The 15756-nt window shown below is 25.2% G+C and overlaps 1 protein-coding gene across 1 annotated transcript in view; it reads right to left on the bottom strand.

The window, feature by feature from the left end:
• Nucleotides 1-2648: 2648 nt before the first annotated feature.
• LOC129609290 (motile sperm domain-containing protein 2-like) overlaps nucleotides 2649-15756 on the bottom strand; it is a 65581-nt gene continuing 52473 nt past the window's right edge. The window contains exons 4-7 of the mRNA XM_055521227.1: nucleotides 9235-9316; nucleotides 4803-4918; nucleotides 3594-3953; nucleotides 2649-3526 (exon numbers count right to left, since the gene is read on the bottom strand). Coding sequence (XP_055377202.1) covers nucleotides 3329-3526; nucleotides 3594-3953; nucleotides 4803-4918; nucleotides 9235-9316 — 756 coding nt within the window. The 3' untranslated portion in view covers nucleotides 2649-3328. The remainder of the gene's footprint in view (nucleotides 3527-3593; nucleotides 3954-4802; nucleotides 4919-9234; nucleotides 9317-15756) is intronic.

The raw sequence follows: 15756 nt of genomic DNA, 5'->3' as shown, positions 1-15756 counted from the left end.
TCACCTGTTAGGCCCTTAACCTGATCCTTCACTATGTAAGGCTCTTGGATAAGGGCGATATCGAGGTGATCCTTCATAAATCTATGAGCCAGAACATCAGTAGATGCCCTAGCATGCTGTAGATTTATTTGGATGCACCTCACAGCCATATTATTTCCTCCGGCTCTTGTCTATGGGCTTTGGCCCTTTAGACAAAGGCTTTACATGAGCCTTACCTCCCATTTTCGCCTTTTTACACATCTTGGTGGGCGCCTGCCCTGCCACAGCCTCTTTTGCCGCCCCAGGTGCCACGCTAGCCCCTGCAACAGCAAATACCGAAGCATTTCCGGGCTTCCCAATGGGCTTGAGCCCTTTTGGTTCCCCCGGGACGCTTGTATTTGGCGTGCTGGTCGATGGTCCTTCCGTTTCCCTTGCCGCCATTTTCGGAGCGACTTCAGGCTTTCCAATGAGTTTTGGCTCTTTTGGTTGGCCTGAAGTGCTCGTCGTTGTCGTTGTCGCGGTGGGCACTGGTTTTTTATTTTGTCCTGCCCTGCCGCCAGCACCTTGAGAGGATTTTCTTCCTTTAACCCGAACGGTAACACGGAAGAAATTCAGGAAAAGTCGGAACTCCGCTTTCCGTAGATCTTCCAATCCGGAATCATCCACGGAAAAGGTGATGGAGCAGCCCCCGTCCTTTTCCTTATCCATCCTCAGCACCCTCCAGGAACTTATCTTGAGGCTGGGATTTTGCTTCCCTATCCTACTTAGAAATTTGTCCCTGGAGAGACTGACGGTTGTCTCGTCCTTTGGTACGTAGGTGACGCAGACATGCTGTTTGGGCATGCTGTCGCCATCCAGTACCACGACATCGCAACCGTCCCAAGGCTTTATCTTCCTGCAGACACTGGTTATCCACTCCCTGGTGTCTTGATTGTTGCATGTTACGGATATCCATCCGTCCCTTTGCAATGCTGCAGTGAATTGTGGATGAGAGTCCACAACCCTATCCATTTCATCCATGATGGCTACTTTGATTTTCCCCATCTGGACTTCGGATAGCCTTTCCTCTGGATGCAGTCTATGAGTGATGGCCACCTTGACCTGTGCTACTGCATCCCGATAAGAAGTCATTTTCGGGTTTTGTTGAGGAATGTTCCCAGGGACCTTTTCCTCAACATTGCCCTTCATCGACCTCTTCTTTGAGGGCCCTGCATCAGGGGTGTTGCTTTCCGACCTTTCCCTCTTTTGGGGATGGTCGGCCACAACAACCGATCCGCAGGCCTTCAGCTTTTCCAGCCTTTCCTTCTCGTATCTGCGAGCTTCCTCTGGGGACATGCCATCCCTGATATAAGCCGCGATACGCCGCTTGGATGCACCAGAGAAATATTGTTTTTTTCCCCTGATGTCCAACCTTTTCAGGTCCTCCTCAGTTTTTTGGATAATAGGTCCAAGAGGATCCTGATTATCCGTCTCCATCGGAGGCGAAGCCTTTTCCTCCACTGGCGTGAGAAGGAGTTCCTCCTCTGCGTCAGTTGAGAGAAGCTCTGGTTCCGAAGACCCTTGAGCACTAAGTGGTTGTATGTTGTCCTTAGTGTCGTTGTTGTTGTTGTCACTGTTGTTATTTGTCTTGTTGTTGTTGTTGTTGTTTTTTTCCATTTCTGTCCCACGAGTAGCGCGGGAAAGTAAAGTCACCCATGGCAGAGCCCGGCATACCATGGGAAGGCTCATTTAAACTGGAGGGCGCCTGGTATCCAGAGTCCGCATACTAACGACTAAGCTCCCCCTTAGCCACGCAGTCATCGGCATATGCTGTTCCACCTTGACTTGGGACGCCTGTCGTCAGCTGACGTATAGATATAGGGCTGAAACTCACAAAGCAAGAGGCTCGCCGCGAGACATGACCACGACACGAACGTAACTTTGATCGTTTCAATCACCCCTTTATCCTCCGCCATTACCGGGGCCCACCACTAGGAGGTGACAGTGCGGTTTTGGGCCCCTAGCGAATGCAGTACTTTAAAATACAAAATTAATTAATATAATTGTTATAGTTTATACAATATTTTAGACTCCAAAAATTTAATATGGTAAGCCGTCTCATTTAAAACATTAGGATGAAACTAGATGTCCACTAAAATGTTGATGTATTATGAACTTTACCCATTCAGTAAATAAAGTAGTGTTGCTGAATAAATCTAAATGACTTGATTTATTGCAGCTTGATGAAATATTACTTTATTTGTGAATTTATGTGAATTTAAAAAAAATCGAATTCTCTATATGAATGTTTTATAGAATATTGAAATCAATTAGTTAAAAAGATATTACAAACATAATAATTGTATTTTGATAAAAATTTAAAATAATTTTATATTCAAAATTTCAATTAAGATACTAAAATTTTCTAAATTAATCTCTTCGGCTTTGAATAATTCTAAATATAAATTCGTTCTTTTCCTTTTCCTACATAGATTTTATTAATTTTCCTATTATTTAAATTTTCTCTTATTAATTATTCTAAAAATCTTTAATTATTACCTAAAATCTAAAATTATTATAAAAATCTTCAAAAAGCAAAAAAATTAATAAAACACAATTTAGTTTTTTATCACTTTAATAGAAATATATTTTACGAATCTACATTTATCTTTTTCATTTTTTTTTTTATATTGAGAAGTTAATTTTTAGGGTTTTCTACTACATTTATCAAATTTAGTTTATCTTCTCATTACTTTTTTTTTTGTAATTTTTTATTAATTTTATTACATAGAAAAATTTCTATTACACATACCTACATATTAATGTACATAAATATAAATAATAGAAATATAATTCATTTTTTTCTTTTTTTTACATTTATTTTCAAATTCTCATTTAAATTGTAGATTTTATGAAATCTTTATATAATCAGGTCCAACCACATTAAGGATAAATTTATGATTTTCCTAATAATTAACTATATGAAAATACTTTTTTTTTTTTAATTTATTTTAAATTTTTTTTTTAATTTTAATATTTTTAATGTCTACCATTCAATTATTTATAATATCAAAATATGATAGATATAATATAGATTTCTAATTTAAATAATATTTTATAAACGAAATAAAAAAAAAAAAAACAATAAAATTTAAAAAAAATAGGATCAAAAAAAAAACATAGAAAATTTTACATTTTGTGAATTTTACCATTCATAAAACATTTAACATTTATATTTGTATATATATAATTAATTATTATTTATAATTGAAAATGTGTAAAATTAAAAAAAGAGTTTTGATTTGTTTTTTTCTTTTGTGAAAAAAAAAATAATATGCTTGTTTTATATTTAAAAAACAAAATAAAATATTTAAAGCTCTTGGTGAGGTTGAGAATTCGTACAGTCCTTATCAAAGAATCCAGCAGTTTGTTCGTTGATTTCTTTTTTCAATACATAAACAATACCTATGGACAATATAATATATGCAATTAATAAAATCCATTGCAATGTTTGAGTAAATTTCAATTGTGATTGTAATTTTTGATTGATTTGCACTTGCTGACAGAGCTAAAAAATACATAAATTATAATTAAATAATGAATTAATAAAATGAAAATATCTATTTTAAACATACTGTTGAGCTTAAATTTTGTATTTGGCCAGGTATATCATTTGAATCAATATGTCCGCCAACAATTCGACCATTTTTAAAACCATCACCAATTATCGGTTGATTTGGTAATGTACATTTTAAACGATGTTGTTCAATTTGTAAACTTGTTGGTGGTGTATTCTTCCAAAGTTCAGTTATTGCTTGTATATTAGGTTTAACATCTTCTGGCATTTGCATGCACATTACTAAAAATTTATCTTTACTCATAACAGATATTTGTTGACCAGGTTGTAATATAACATGTATAGATGCTGAATGTCCTGGTGCTAATATTCCAGAGCTTGGTTTAACACGAAATTTTTCTGGTGATGTTGTTTTGATCTAAAATAAATATATATATATACTTTTTTTTAATTATTAAATAAGATACATGTGATTATTATATAGTTATGTATTTTTAAATTGAAATTATTGTTCACATATATAAAATTTAAAATGAAAAAATTTATTCTGCATTTTATATATGTGTGCAATGAAGGTTTAAATCTCTCATAACTCAATCAGATTTTAAACTTAAAATTTGATTGTTTTTTATATTATTTAAAAAATATAAGAATATTTTCTGAATTTTAATTGGATTTTATAATTATTATGTTCTCTACTCTATAAAATACCTATTTTATTAAATTTACCATTACATATTGTAAATGCAAGGAAAATTAATAAGTAATGTAAAGATTAGCTACATATTTTTGATGACAAAATAAACGACAAATATGTATCACAACATTAATTTTGATTACAATATTATTGTAATCAAAAAATGTTTCTATACATCAAAATTAACAATAAAATGTTGTAGCTACATTATAATGAAAATAAAATAATGACGTTTCTGTTTTCGTACAGAACATGTTTTTTTCCCTAAATTCTACATACACATACATATGTACGTACATATTATGAGCTAATTCAAGCTGATTCAAATTTCACATAAGTACAATTCGTATATTAGGTAAATATTTTAAATATTTTATGAAAAATAAAATTCATATTGCTATAGATTGTTTTATAAAAAAAAGTTATACAGATGTATGCATATTTTTGTTGACTAGCAATAAAATACAAAAATCATAATATGAGGAAACAATACACAAACACATCCAATAACAATAAATAAATGAAAAAAAAAATTACAATATTAAAAGAAAAACAAAAACAACAACTCACCTTATATGTAACACTATTGCTGGTAACATTTGTAATATCTACGGTACCGGCATATTCATTATTTTCAGATTTATTAAATATAATCGAATCTTCCGGTTTCAATTGCAACATTTCACCTAAAATATAAAAATAAGTTTTTTATTATTTACTCAATAAATATTGCACATTTAAAATATTTTTTTTTGATTTTGATTTTGATTCTTCAGGTACTACTTATGTATGTACTCTATTAATTGTCACAACACAATATTATTATAAATATTTAATACAAAAGTTCAAATAAATAAATATGCATGTATATTGTGTATATATGTATGTATGTATGCTTGCAATTTAATTAAAATTTAAAATATAAGAAATTTTTCGATTTTTTTTCAAGAAAATAATTAAAAAATAAGAAAATAATAAGAAAATCAAAAACAAAACAAAAATATTACCAGATAACTTTTTACCCCGAATTTTATTTATTATTGTATTTGAAAACAATATAATATTATAATTTGCATATATGTATGTACATTAACTTATGTATATACATACATACATACATATGTACACAAAATGTATATATAATATTAAATGAAATATAAAAAATAATTCAAAAATTATAATTAATTTATTTATTACACACGACTCTTATAATAATTCAATTTATTTTGAATAAAAAAATAAAATTTAAAAAAATTTGAAAAAAAAATTTTTTAAATATTAATTTGTGTATTTCATATTTTGAAGTTTACAAAGTGATAGAAGAGAAAATTTAAAAAAAAAAAAAAAAATTTTTTTTTTATTTCAATTTTTATTCTTTTCTTTTTTATGTTCATTGAACTGATTAGTATATAAATATTATATATTAGTTTGGCTTTAACACAAACATTTACAAAATATATATATATATATATTATGTATGTAAATATATGTATAGGTACATTTTAATGTGTATTACAAAATTAAAATTCTATTTACAATACTGTTATATTGGTTAAAATCATTTTTTATTTATTTTTAAATTCCCTTAATAAGCTTATAACAAAATTATAAATTATGAACTTGAAAACACTTGGAACTTACAATTTAAATTTGACAAAAATTTCTAAATTTTAAAAAATTATCATAGATTAATTAATTAGACTAATAAATAATCAATTGAATGTAATGTAAATTTAAAAGAAAATTATATTTTAAAAAATTTCATGTTCTTTTCGAAAATACAGAAGAAAAAAAAAAATTTAACTAAATTTAAAAATTTTACCAGATTTTTTACTAAAATTAACAAGTTTAATTTTCTCTGTACAGAGCACTAAAAATTATTGTATGTATATGAAGCAATATTAATTATAGGTACCTACTTATGTTTTAACATTTTTTTTTATAATATGCAAAATAAAATTGCTGTTATAATTACTTTTTAATTATATTTTAAAATACAAGTATACATAGGTATGCATAAATAGTAAGTAGGTACTTAAATCTTGTTCCAAAGAGGAAAATATTGAAAAAAAAAAACTAAATGAACTAGAAATAGGTACATACATAAATTTATTTTTGTTCTCAATTATACAAGTTTTTTTGTTTACGAAATATATGCACTATGAAGAAAAAAATTATTATACTGATTCTTAATTATTGTTTAAGTTTCTAAATAATCATTAAACAAAAAAAATTTAAAGTACATAATGTGTATGTAATAGTTCTCTGTCCAAGATTGATAATTATTTATAATAATGCACTATGTTATAATGGAAACCAATTGAAGATAGAAATGTGACGGTAATATAAAATTGAGAGAAATCTTTGAGCTATATTAATACGAGTAGTTTCTTTACAGGAGAAATTATATACCATGTAAAACATTTACAGCAAAATTTTATCTTGGTCGGAACCTAATATGTATACATATCCTTCTATGGTCGAAATTCAAAATGTCTTAAATTGAAATAAAAGTGTTTTTTTTTTTTCAACTAAGCAAGCTGAATATAATGTATAAGAAAAAATAAAATGTTTAAGAGAAATCATAAAAGCTGGAATTACGGTAAATGAAATTTACGTATATGTATATTGGTATTTTGAGAAATATACAAAATTCGAAATTAGTTTTATGGAAAAACTGCTTTAATAATACAAAATTTTTTTCCGAAAGAAAAATTATGAAATCAATATTTTTCTGAATTTATTGTGCCCTTTTTATTATAAGCATAAATAATTTCCAAAAATTTATTAAAATTTAAATAATTCCAATTAAACCGTTATATCGTTTTCAATAATGTTATTGTAATCATAAAATAAATATGTATGTACATATATAAAAATTATAATATTAGGATTTTTCTCAATATTATATGAGAATACCTTAGAGTTTCTAGTAATAGTATGAAATTTTTTTTTCTTTAATTATATAGTTCTTCTATTGTTGTTGTTGTTACTCTTGTCGCTTTTATATTTTTAAAAAGGTAAAGTCTACAAAATTAAAGCTTTATCTTTAATAGAAAGAAAATGTAAGAATGAAACAAAATAAAAACAACGTAAAACTTAAAAAGGAACAAAAAAAAAAAAATAAATTAAAATATAATATAAAAGAAAATTAAGAAAAAGGCAAAAAATTGTAATTTTTTATCACCATATCTGACAACTATAGAGTTACAATATTAATAATTGAAACTGGTCAATAGTTTATTTTTATAAAGTTGAGGGAATGCAAAAAAAAAACAAAAACTGTTTACAGAAATGTAAGAACATAAACTCTTAAGCCATTTCAATTTCGCCTACATTGTTTCAGAAAAAATTAAAATTTTTCGATTAATTTATAATTTAGTTTGAATATTGAGTCAAAATCCTCTTTGATTCACATATACTTTACAGTACCTATAATAAATGTAAAATATTAAAAGCCAAATTATATATACTTCGTTTTTTCAGTCACCTCTTTCATTTACTTTGAAATTTTAACAATTACTAATCTCATTTTTATATACTCATTTACTCTAATTGGTTCAGCAAAATGTTCTTACTATTGTAAAATATCAACTGAACTAACTTGTCACCTTCAAAAACACAATAAATTAATGGTGACTGAATTTGGACGAATTAAAAAAAAACGAGATACATAACATAAAATAATTTTAAAATCATTTAGAAATTATACGTTTTAGGGACATAATGATGCTCACTCATTTTCTTCTCACTTTGCGAGTAAAAAAACAAAAAGAAATACATACATAATCAAGCCCCCAATAATTTAATTTCGAATGAGTCATATTCAACTAATATGCTAATACAAAATTTCGAATTTGCAGATACAAATACATACATTTTTATGTAAAAATCAAACCTGCTGTATTTTTGATTTTATAAGCTATTACTAATATATTTCAATATTAATAATTAAGTAAAATATAATATAAAAATGTTTGTGTATACATTCCTTTCTAAATTTTTGTACAATTAAATTTTTTATCTTCTAATAAATATACAACATACAAACATTATTAAAATTTATTAACGTCTTTTTTTTTTAAATATCAAAAGAGAATTAGAAAAAAAATTTTCTATAATTATTGATATACGAGACCATTATATCCTACGCATTAATTTTTTGTATTTCAAACATTTATATTTAATTAAATTATTCACTCTTAGCCATACTACAGTTTATTATAAAAAAGAAATAAATAAACTTTTCACCCAGCCTGTAAGATATATTAACAAATGACAGCCCCAATTATTAATACATACAGTGAGTATTACGAGTAACTGGCCAAATAAAAATTATTTATAAATTAATAAAATAAATGAAATCTTTTTGCAAAACGTATGCCAGTTATCGTTATAATTAAAGAAAGCAAAACGCATCTAGCTAAATGTTATAACAACAAATAAAACAATATACAATTTGTTTAGTTTTTTTTTTTAATTTTCAGTAAGTACTATGCATAATTTTCAGTAATTTACTCTTATACACAATTGTAAGTCAATTTATATACAGTAGCACAATTAAGCTTTGACAGATTGGTCCTTAATTTCTTTCATTTAAGCCCAATATCGATTTAATATTTAAAACACAGTCAAAAAATGACTACAAAATAGAAAATAAATCTTTAAGAACTAGTCTAGTGCAGATATCACTTTTAAAATTACAGTATAATAATCCGATTGGTGAAAATTTACATGATAATTTTTGTTATACATATGTATATATCTAACAAATTATTATTGAATTATAATAAAAATGAGGGCGTATATTTGAAGTTTTATTATTATATTTAATTTAATAGTATTTAAACATTATTAAATAATTTCCCTCTCTTAATCGAAAAACAAAAAAAACTGTCATACACAAATTATCAAAATGTATTATAAACTTAAAAACTTATTTATAAATCATATAACATTATCAAATAGAGAATAAATATTTTTATTTTGATTTTTTACTTACCATCACTTCCGACGGCATAAGTTGTGGCTGCTGCTGAATCAGTCATTGGTGAATCTGGCGGACTGGGATTGGCGAAATGTACCTAAAGAATGACAATAAATAAAAACAAAAAAGAAAAAATCAGACTAACTATCTAATAAAAATAAAATGACTATCAGACTAAAATATCTAATTAAAAATAAAATGTATGTATGTAGATAAAATTTGAAAAAAAAAATGAAATATAAAATGATAAAATCTTTTAAGTACTTTAATATTCGAAAATTTTTCTTTTTAAAATTTATATATTAGGTATTGTTTATATATTTTTATTTTATAATATTGAAGAGGTTTTCGTGTTTCAGTCTCTCTTGCATTCTCAGTGAATATTGATTCATAAATTAAATTTCATATGTTGATTTCGTATATGACACAAAACAACATATGTTTCAAAATTATCAACTCATTATGTGCCTATTTTATACGTATATTTCTCTCTCTTTTGTAGGTAGTTGTGTTGTGTGTAAATGTAAAATGAAGAAAAAAAAAAAATTATTTTATTTATGTATTGATTTTACGTTGAAATAAAAAATGCTTTTAAATTTATTCTTGTTATTTTTTTTTTATTTAAATATTCTTTCATACACGTATGCCTTCGTGTTCGGCGTTATAGAGCGATAATTTAGTTTGAAACCTCCAATAAAGAAATTTTAGAAATGTGTAATAAGTAAATATATCAATAAATATGTGCTTATGTAGAATTTAATATAACAAGTATATATACTCAAAAAATTAAAATAATTGAGTTCTTATTATACTACATTAAATTAGAGTTTAGGGTGTCTGCCTAAGCCAGTTGTTTGATTGCTTATTTGTATTGTACGATTATACTCAAGCCTGTGCGATCGCATGCTATTAAGCAATCAAAGAGTTTGTAATTTTAAGCAAATGAACACAATATGTAATTTAATTGTTCTATAGATGCGTGTAACTATTTTAGAATTAAGCACTAATTATAAAACTAGAAATTGCATATTTTGCATGATCCCTAATGTTTATATCTGAATTAGAATTCAAAATTTAGAAATCAAACGTTATTTTATGGATTTGGTTTCGAGAGAATTGGATGCAGTTCTATTTTCTTCAATCAAACAAAATTTATCAATGCTTGTTTTCAATGCTTGTTTTCATAATACAAAATTTGCATCGAATTCGAATTAAATCAAATAATACCAAAATCTATAAACAATGTTCGATGTCGTTCTAAACACCCCGATTATACAATTACGAGTATTAAAAAAATTGAAGAATAAAAAAAATTTCATTGAAAATTTCAGAAAAGAAAGATGGATTTTAAAATTTATCATAAATATGGTAAAAAGTTCTGATATCCTTAAGTTATCAGTAATTAAATTAATTGAATTCAAATTTTTTTTATTTAAAATTGACGTGAGAAAAAACTAAATTAATTATACAGTATGAGGTCATTAGAAACATTGTATGTGCTTAATACCTATTCTTGTTGGAGTTCTCATAATATAATTCCCAATAGGAATATTTCGCTCTTCATTTCACACTCTTGTTTTGTTTTCCTGGTACATTTGTATAACATAACCACAAATTGAGAATTTAGAAAGCTAATAAAATACTTAGGTATACATGTATGAAACGAAAAGTAAAACATTTTTCATAAGGAGTCCATGTGAACTAATTTAGTTTTAACATAATCCTGCTAAAAGTTTAAATTATCTCTTGTCTACATACATACTTACATATGTAGGTACTTTGTTAAGAATATGAACAACTTTCGGCGTTGATTTGAAAAATTGAAAAACAATTAAATGGTCAGAATACTACAAGTATGTATGCATGTACTTATGTATCTATTAATGATGTAAAAATTTGTATATGTACTTTATAATTATGTATGTATTGACATCAAAAATAAAAGATTGTAAGTGACATGTCAAAATAATTTTAAATTTGCAGATAAGATAAATTTAACTTTACTCTTAAAAATCTACTTACATACTCTAAAATTTTATTTTCATAACCTCATTCTGAATTTCAATTTTTTAGTCGTCGTCTTTGGATTAGTTTTAATGCTGTAAACACAGTGATGCAGCACTTCAAACTGCAACTTTGACAATTGCAAAAAATATATAGCTGCAGGGTTATTAAATGGAATCGCACACACTTTTGAAGTGAGACGCGATTGTTTTTAAGTCATAAATCATAATGAAGAGGTAAATGGACAAAAGGGTTAACTAAAATTTTGACAAAAATTGAGCTGCTCGGATAGAACATCATTAAATTTCATATATTTTCAACTGCGATTACTCTTATAGCTAGAAACTTAATAGAAGATGGGATTGACAGTGCCCATAAGAGTTAATAATAACAAAAAAATTAATATTTTTACAATTTGTTAATAAAAAAATGTGTTAAAATGCAAATGTAAGTTAACCCCTTTGTCCACTTATTTTTTCATTCTCATCTTATTTCTAATTAATAAGACTACTATTAGAAAAAGTAAATCATACATATAATATGCAAGTGCAGTAATAAAAGAGATGTGTGAAAAGCTAAATACAGAATGAGAGAAGAAAAATCATACGAGAACCTGTAATTTTTACGACAAATACGACAAATAATTTAAATTTCAGAAATAGAAGGCAGTTATTTTTCATTCGTATGTATGTTTTTTTTTCAACAGATTTGTATTCTTCAAACTGTATAACAATTTTTTCATTTTATCAAAAAAAAAAATAATAATACGCAGGAGAGTATCACTACTATTGAACCCTAAATATCTCTAATGTTCTTCTTAAATACTTATACATCTTAATAATATTAGAAATTATGGTGAAGTTACAAATATTTACACATATTTGTATAATTACAGTAAAACCAGTTTTTTGTTAACACCAACTTAAATTTACAACGGTATGTTGAGGTAATCTTCTTATTATATTATATTTTCTCATATTATACCCATATTTTTATATTTGTATACAAAAATAAAAATTTAAGGCATAATATACATATTATGAGTATAAATGTATGTATTGTGTATGAAAAAAGTTTTGAAAAATAAAAGAAAAAAAAAAGAAATTAAGTTTAAAATTTTATAGGTACTTAAAGCTTTTCAATTCAAAATGAATTTTTTTCTTTTATAATTAGATTATGAATTTTTGTTTTCTTGTTTTTTTAGAACATAGAAAAATAAATCTTGAACTTGAAATACATTTTTCGATTTTATTTTCTTATTTTATTGTATTTTTATTAAATTTAGGTGAATTAAATTATTTTATTATTTTTTTTTTTTAATTTCAAAATCAAAAATTTTAACATTATTATGTTATACAATTTTATATGTATGATTGCCAATGTTTATTAAATTATGCGCCGATTGATATAATTAGGTATATGGGTACTTTAAAAAAAGCCCGGTAGAACCATAATAATGACATATTGGTTTAGTGTGTATAGAGCAAAAATCAGAAGTGTTAAACATAAAATAGACATAAGATACTCTGTCATATTTGTCACAAAAAGTTAAATGAAAGGGAAAACGAATGAAAGACAAAAGCTACTTTTCATCGAACAAAAATGAATAAATAGCTGATTAATAGCTGTATTATTCGTTTCTCTTTTGATGAAGACCCCGATTTTTTTTCCATATAAAATACAGAAGATCCATACAACGATAACTATGATGATATTCCCAAAAATGTGAATGAAAAAAAAAAAATAATGACAGGCCCCATAGTTAAGACGATTCCTACAGATGGATTCGAAGAAACTTACAAATAAATTAGAAATTTCTTCAAAAACTAAAATATGAAACTTAACTTTTAAAGCATAGTTAGTTGAAGAATATGTTTTTTTAATGCAAATCAAACAAAACAAAAAAAAAATGTACCGTATCCAGATTTGTATGAACGTATTATGTAGCTCCAGCTTAATCAAATTTCATATAAAATTATAATAAAAGCTGGATTAAATTAATTTCACATTTCATGAATTAAAACATTTTGTAATTTTAAAATATATTAAAAAAAATTACAAAATTCTAAAATTTTTAATAGTTTTAAATTTCATAAATTTATTCTGTTAGTCACACTATTTCAGAATAAAATTAATTCCAAAATTTGAAATTCTATACTGAAAATTAAAATACTTATCAATAATACAGCTATCACCGCAAGTGATGCGACTGACGGAATATACATAGGTGTATGTGAATTGGAGACTTATTAATTAATAAATGTGATTATCTTTTTATTGATCACATTTTTGAAAATTTCGAAATAATTTATTTTATTTTTATTCTATAAATTATTTCACATTTAAAACAACACTTTTTATAATCTTAGATATGGTCTTCAAATACTTTTAATTATTAAGCTGTTTTTCAATTTATATTTTAATTTGATATTTCATTGTGCATTGAAAATATTTCTAAAAAAACCTAGGAACCCAAAAACAATTTTTATCATCAACACATCAAAACATATAATTTGTCTTATCATCTCGATTGATGTGTTGTAGAGTGTGCACTTCTTTGCACCCCATGTGTACAATCTTCAACTATGTATTACAATTTATTTTAAAATAGAATATTAGAATCGGAAGTGTGTTATATTATGCTATATTAATATTAATGTTATAGGAAATAAAAACTATTTTAAAATAAATTAATAACTAACTTTTTACATTTATATAGGTTCTCAAATTTTGAAATTAAAAATACTTTAATTAGTTTTATATATATGCCATATTATATGTGTATGTACTTTTCTTAATTTTAACCATAAAAAGAATTTTGTAATAAGTGTATTGTTCCCTATCATTATCTTATATTTTGTTGTTCGTACCATCATTTAAACTTATAGGTTTTTATTCAATAATTTTGTAATTTTCTTAATAAAATCAATTCTAAAATTTGGAATTTTATTTTAAAAAATAGAATATTTTTAAATTACTTAAAATTTTACGATTAACAGGATTATGGGTGATCATGGTTGCAAAGTCAAAAGATATATTTATTTCCAAATTACATGTATTTTTACAAAAAGAAATAGGTATCTAATTAAATTCCCCGTTTACCACATTGCATTTGAAAAATTTGATGCGGTAATTATTATGATGACAACAAAAACCATTTTTTTTTTATCAGTAAAAATTTCAGTAAAGTAACGATAAAGATTTTGATTTGACTAATTCTAATATTACATATTATACTCGTAATTGATAATAAAATTACTAATTTAAAATATATACGTACTTTTTATTATTAATTTAGAAACAATAAAATTCAAGAAACTCAAATATTTCCGCTTCTTTTTTTTTTTATTAAATATAGCCCATATATGCTAAAAATATTTTGCTTACGCATATATTAAATTACATACATACATTTATATGTATGCATATAGAAACTTGAGAATATTTATAATTTTGTTTTATTAAAACTGTGCATGTTCCATTTCATTTTTTAAAAAGTTATTGGCAAAATTTCAAAACAAAAAAACAAAAAACAAAGGCAGCACAAAAAAAAAAATCAATATTTTTTTTTCTAATTAAGTACTTACTCCATTTCAATATTTGTTTGCAATTAAAATTTGATTTCTCAAGTCAATTGTTTTTTTTTTTATTTTTATTTCTTTTAATTATTTTTTATTATACAACGTGGTGTAAGTTTTATTAAAAAAAAAGAAATTTAAAATGAGAGAAAGTCATACGAAATTGTGCTTTATTACTCATTTTGTAAGCAAAATAGCACAACATGAAATCAAAAAGTTCATAAAAGATCTTATTGTATACTACTAATTCAGTGTATGACTGCAATCTCTATTTAAATTATAAAATGGCTATCTGAATTCCTATAATTTATATTAGTACCAATTTATACACTTTAAAGCATAAGAGATTTTCGAAAATTCAGCTCTATCTTAAATTAGTTATATCTTATGTTCGATAAATCAAAACTACAAAATCTTTAAATGCAGGAACACTTTTCGTTAATTCAGTTCTAGAATAGCTATAACTTATAGAAAGTTTAAAATTAAAATATAGATCATTCACAAACGACTAGCTATAATGGTGTTAGTAGTTTCCAAATAGAATGCAAGAAAAGGATTTTCACGATTTAATATAGAAACTTTTAGTGCATGTCAGAATTATCATTTTATACTTACCATCCTCTAATAAATAATATATTCTATGAATTTTTTTTTAATTTCAACTATTAGAAATTCGCCATAAAAAAGTATTCAATATTCTAGGTTATTATAAAAAAAAAAATTTTACGTGTACAGAATTTTGATAATGGAAACATTTGAAGTCAAATTTCCTCTCCTACGCAAAATTATTAAAAAATTTCTTTTTATTGTTTCTTCTATTCTAAAATGTTTTGAGCTTAATATTGTATAGTTCTGTTGATAAAATAATAAAAATAAATATGATATAGAGCTTTGAAAATACTTAATTTACAAATTAAATTACTTTGAGGAATGAATTAATGTAGGAGCATAAGTT

This window comes from Condylostylus longicornis, unplaced genomic scaffold (genome assembly GCF_029603195.1).
Source record: "Condylostylus longicornis isolate FDR11 unplaced genomic scaffold, ASM2960319v2 ptg000038l, whole genome shotgun sequence".
Lineage (NCBI taxonomy): Eukaryota > Metazoa > Arthropoda > Insecta > Diptera > Dolichopodidae > Condylostylus > Condylostylus longicornis.
The sequence above is the reverse complement of the archived record's forward strand: the minus strand, read 5'-3'. Positions and strand labels throughout refer to the sequence as shown.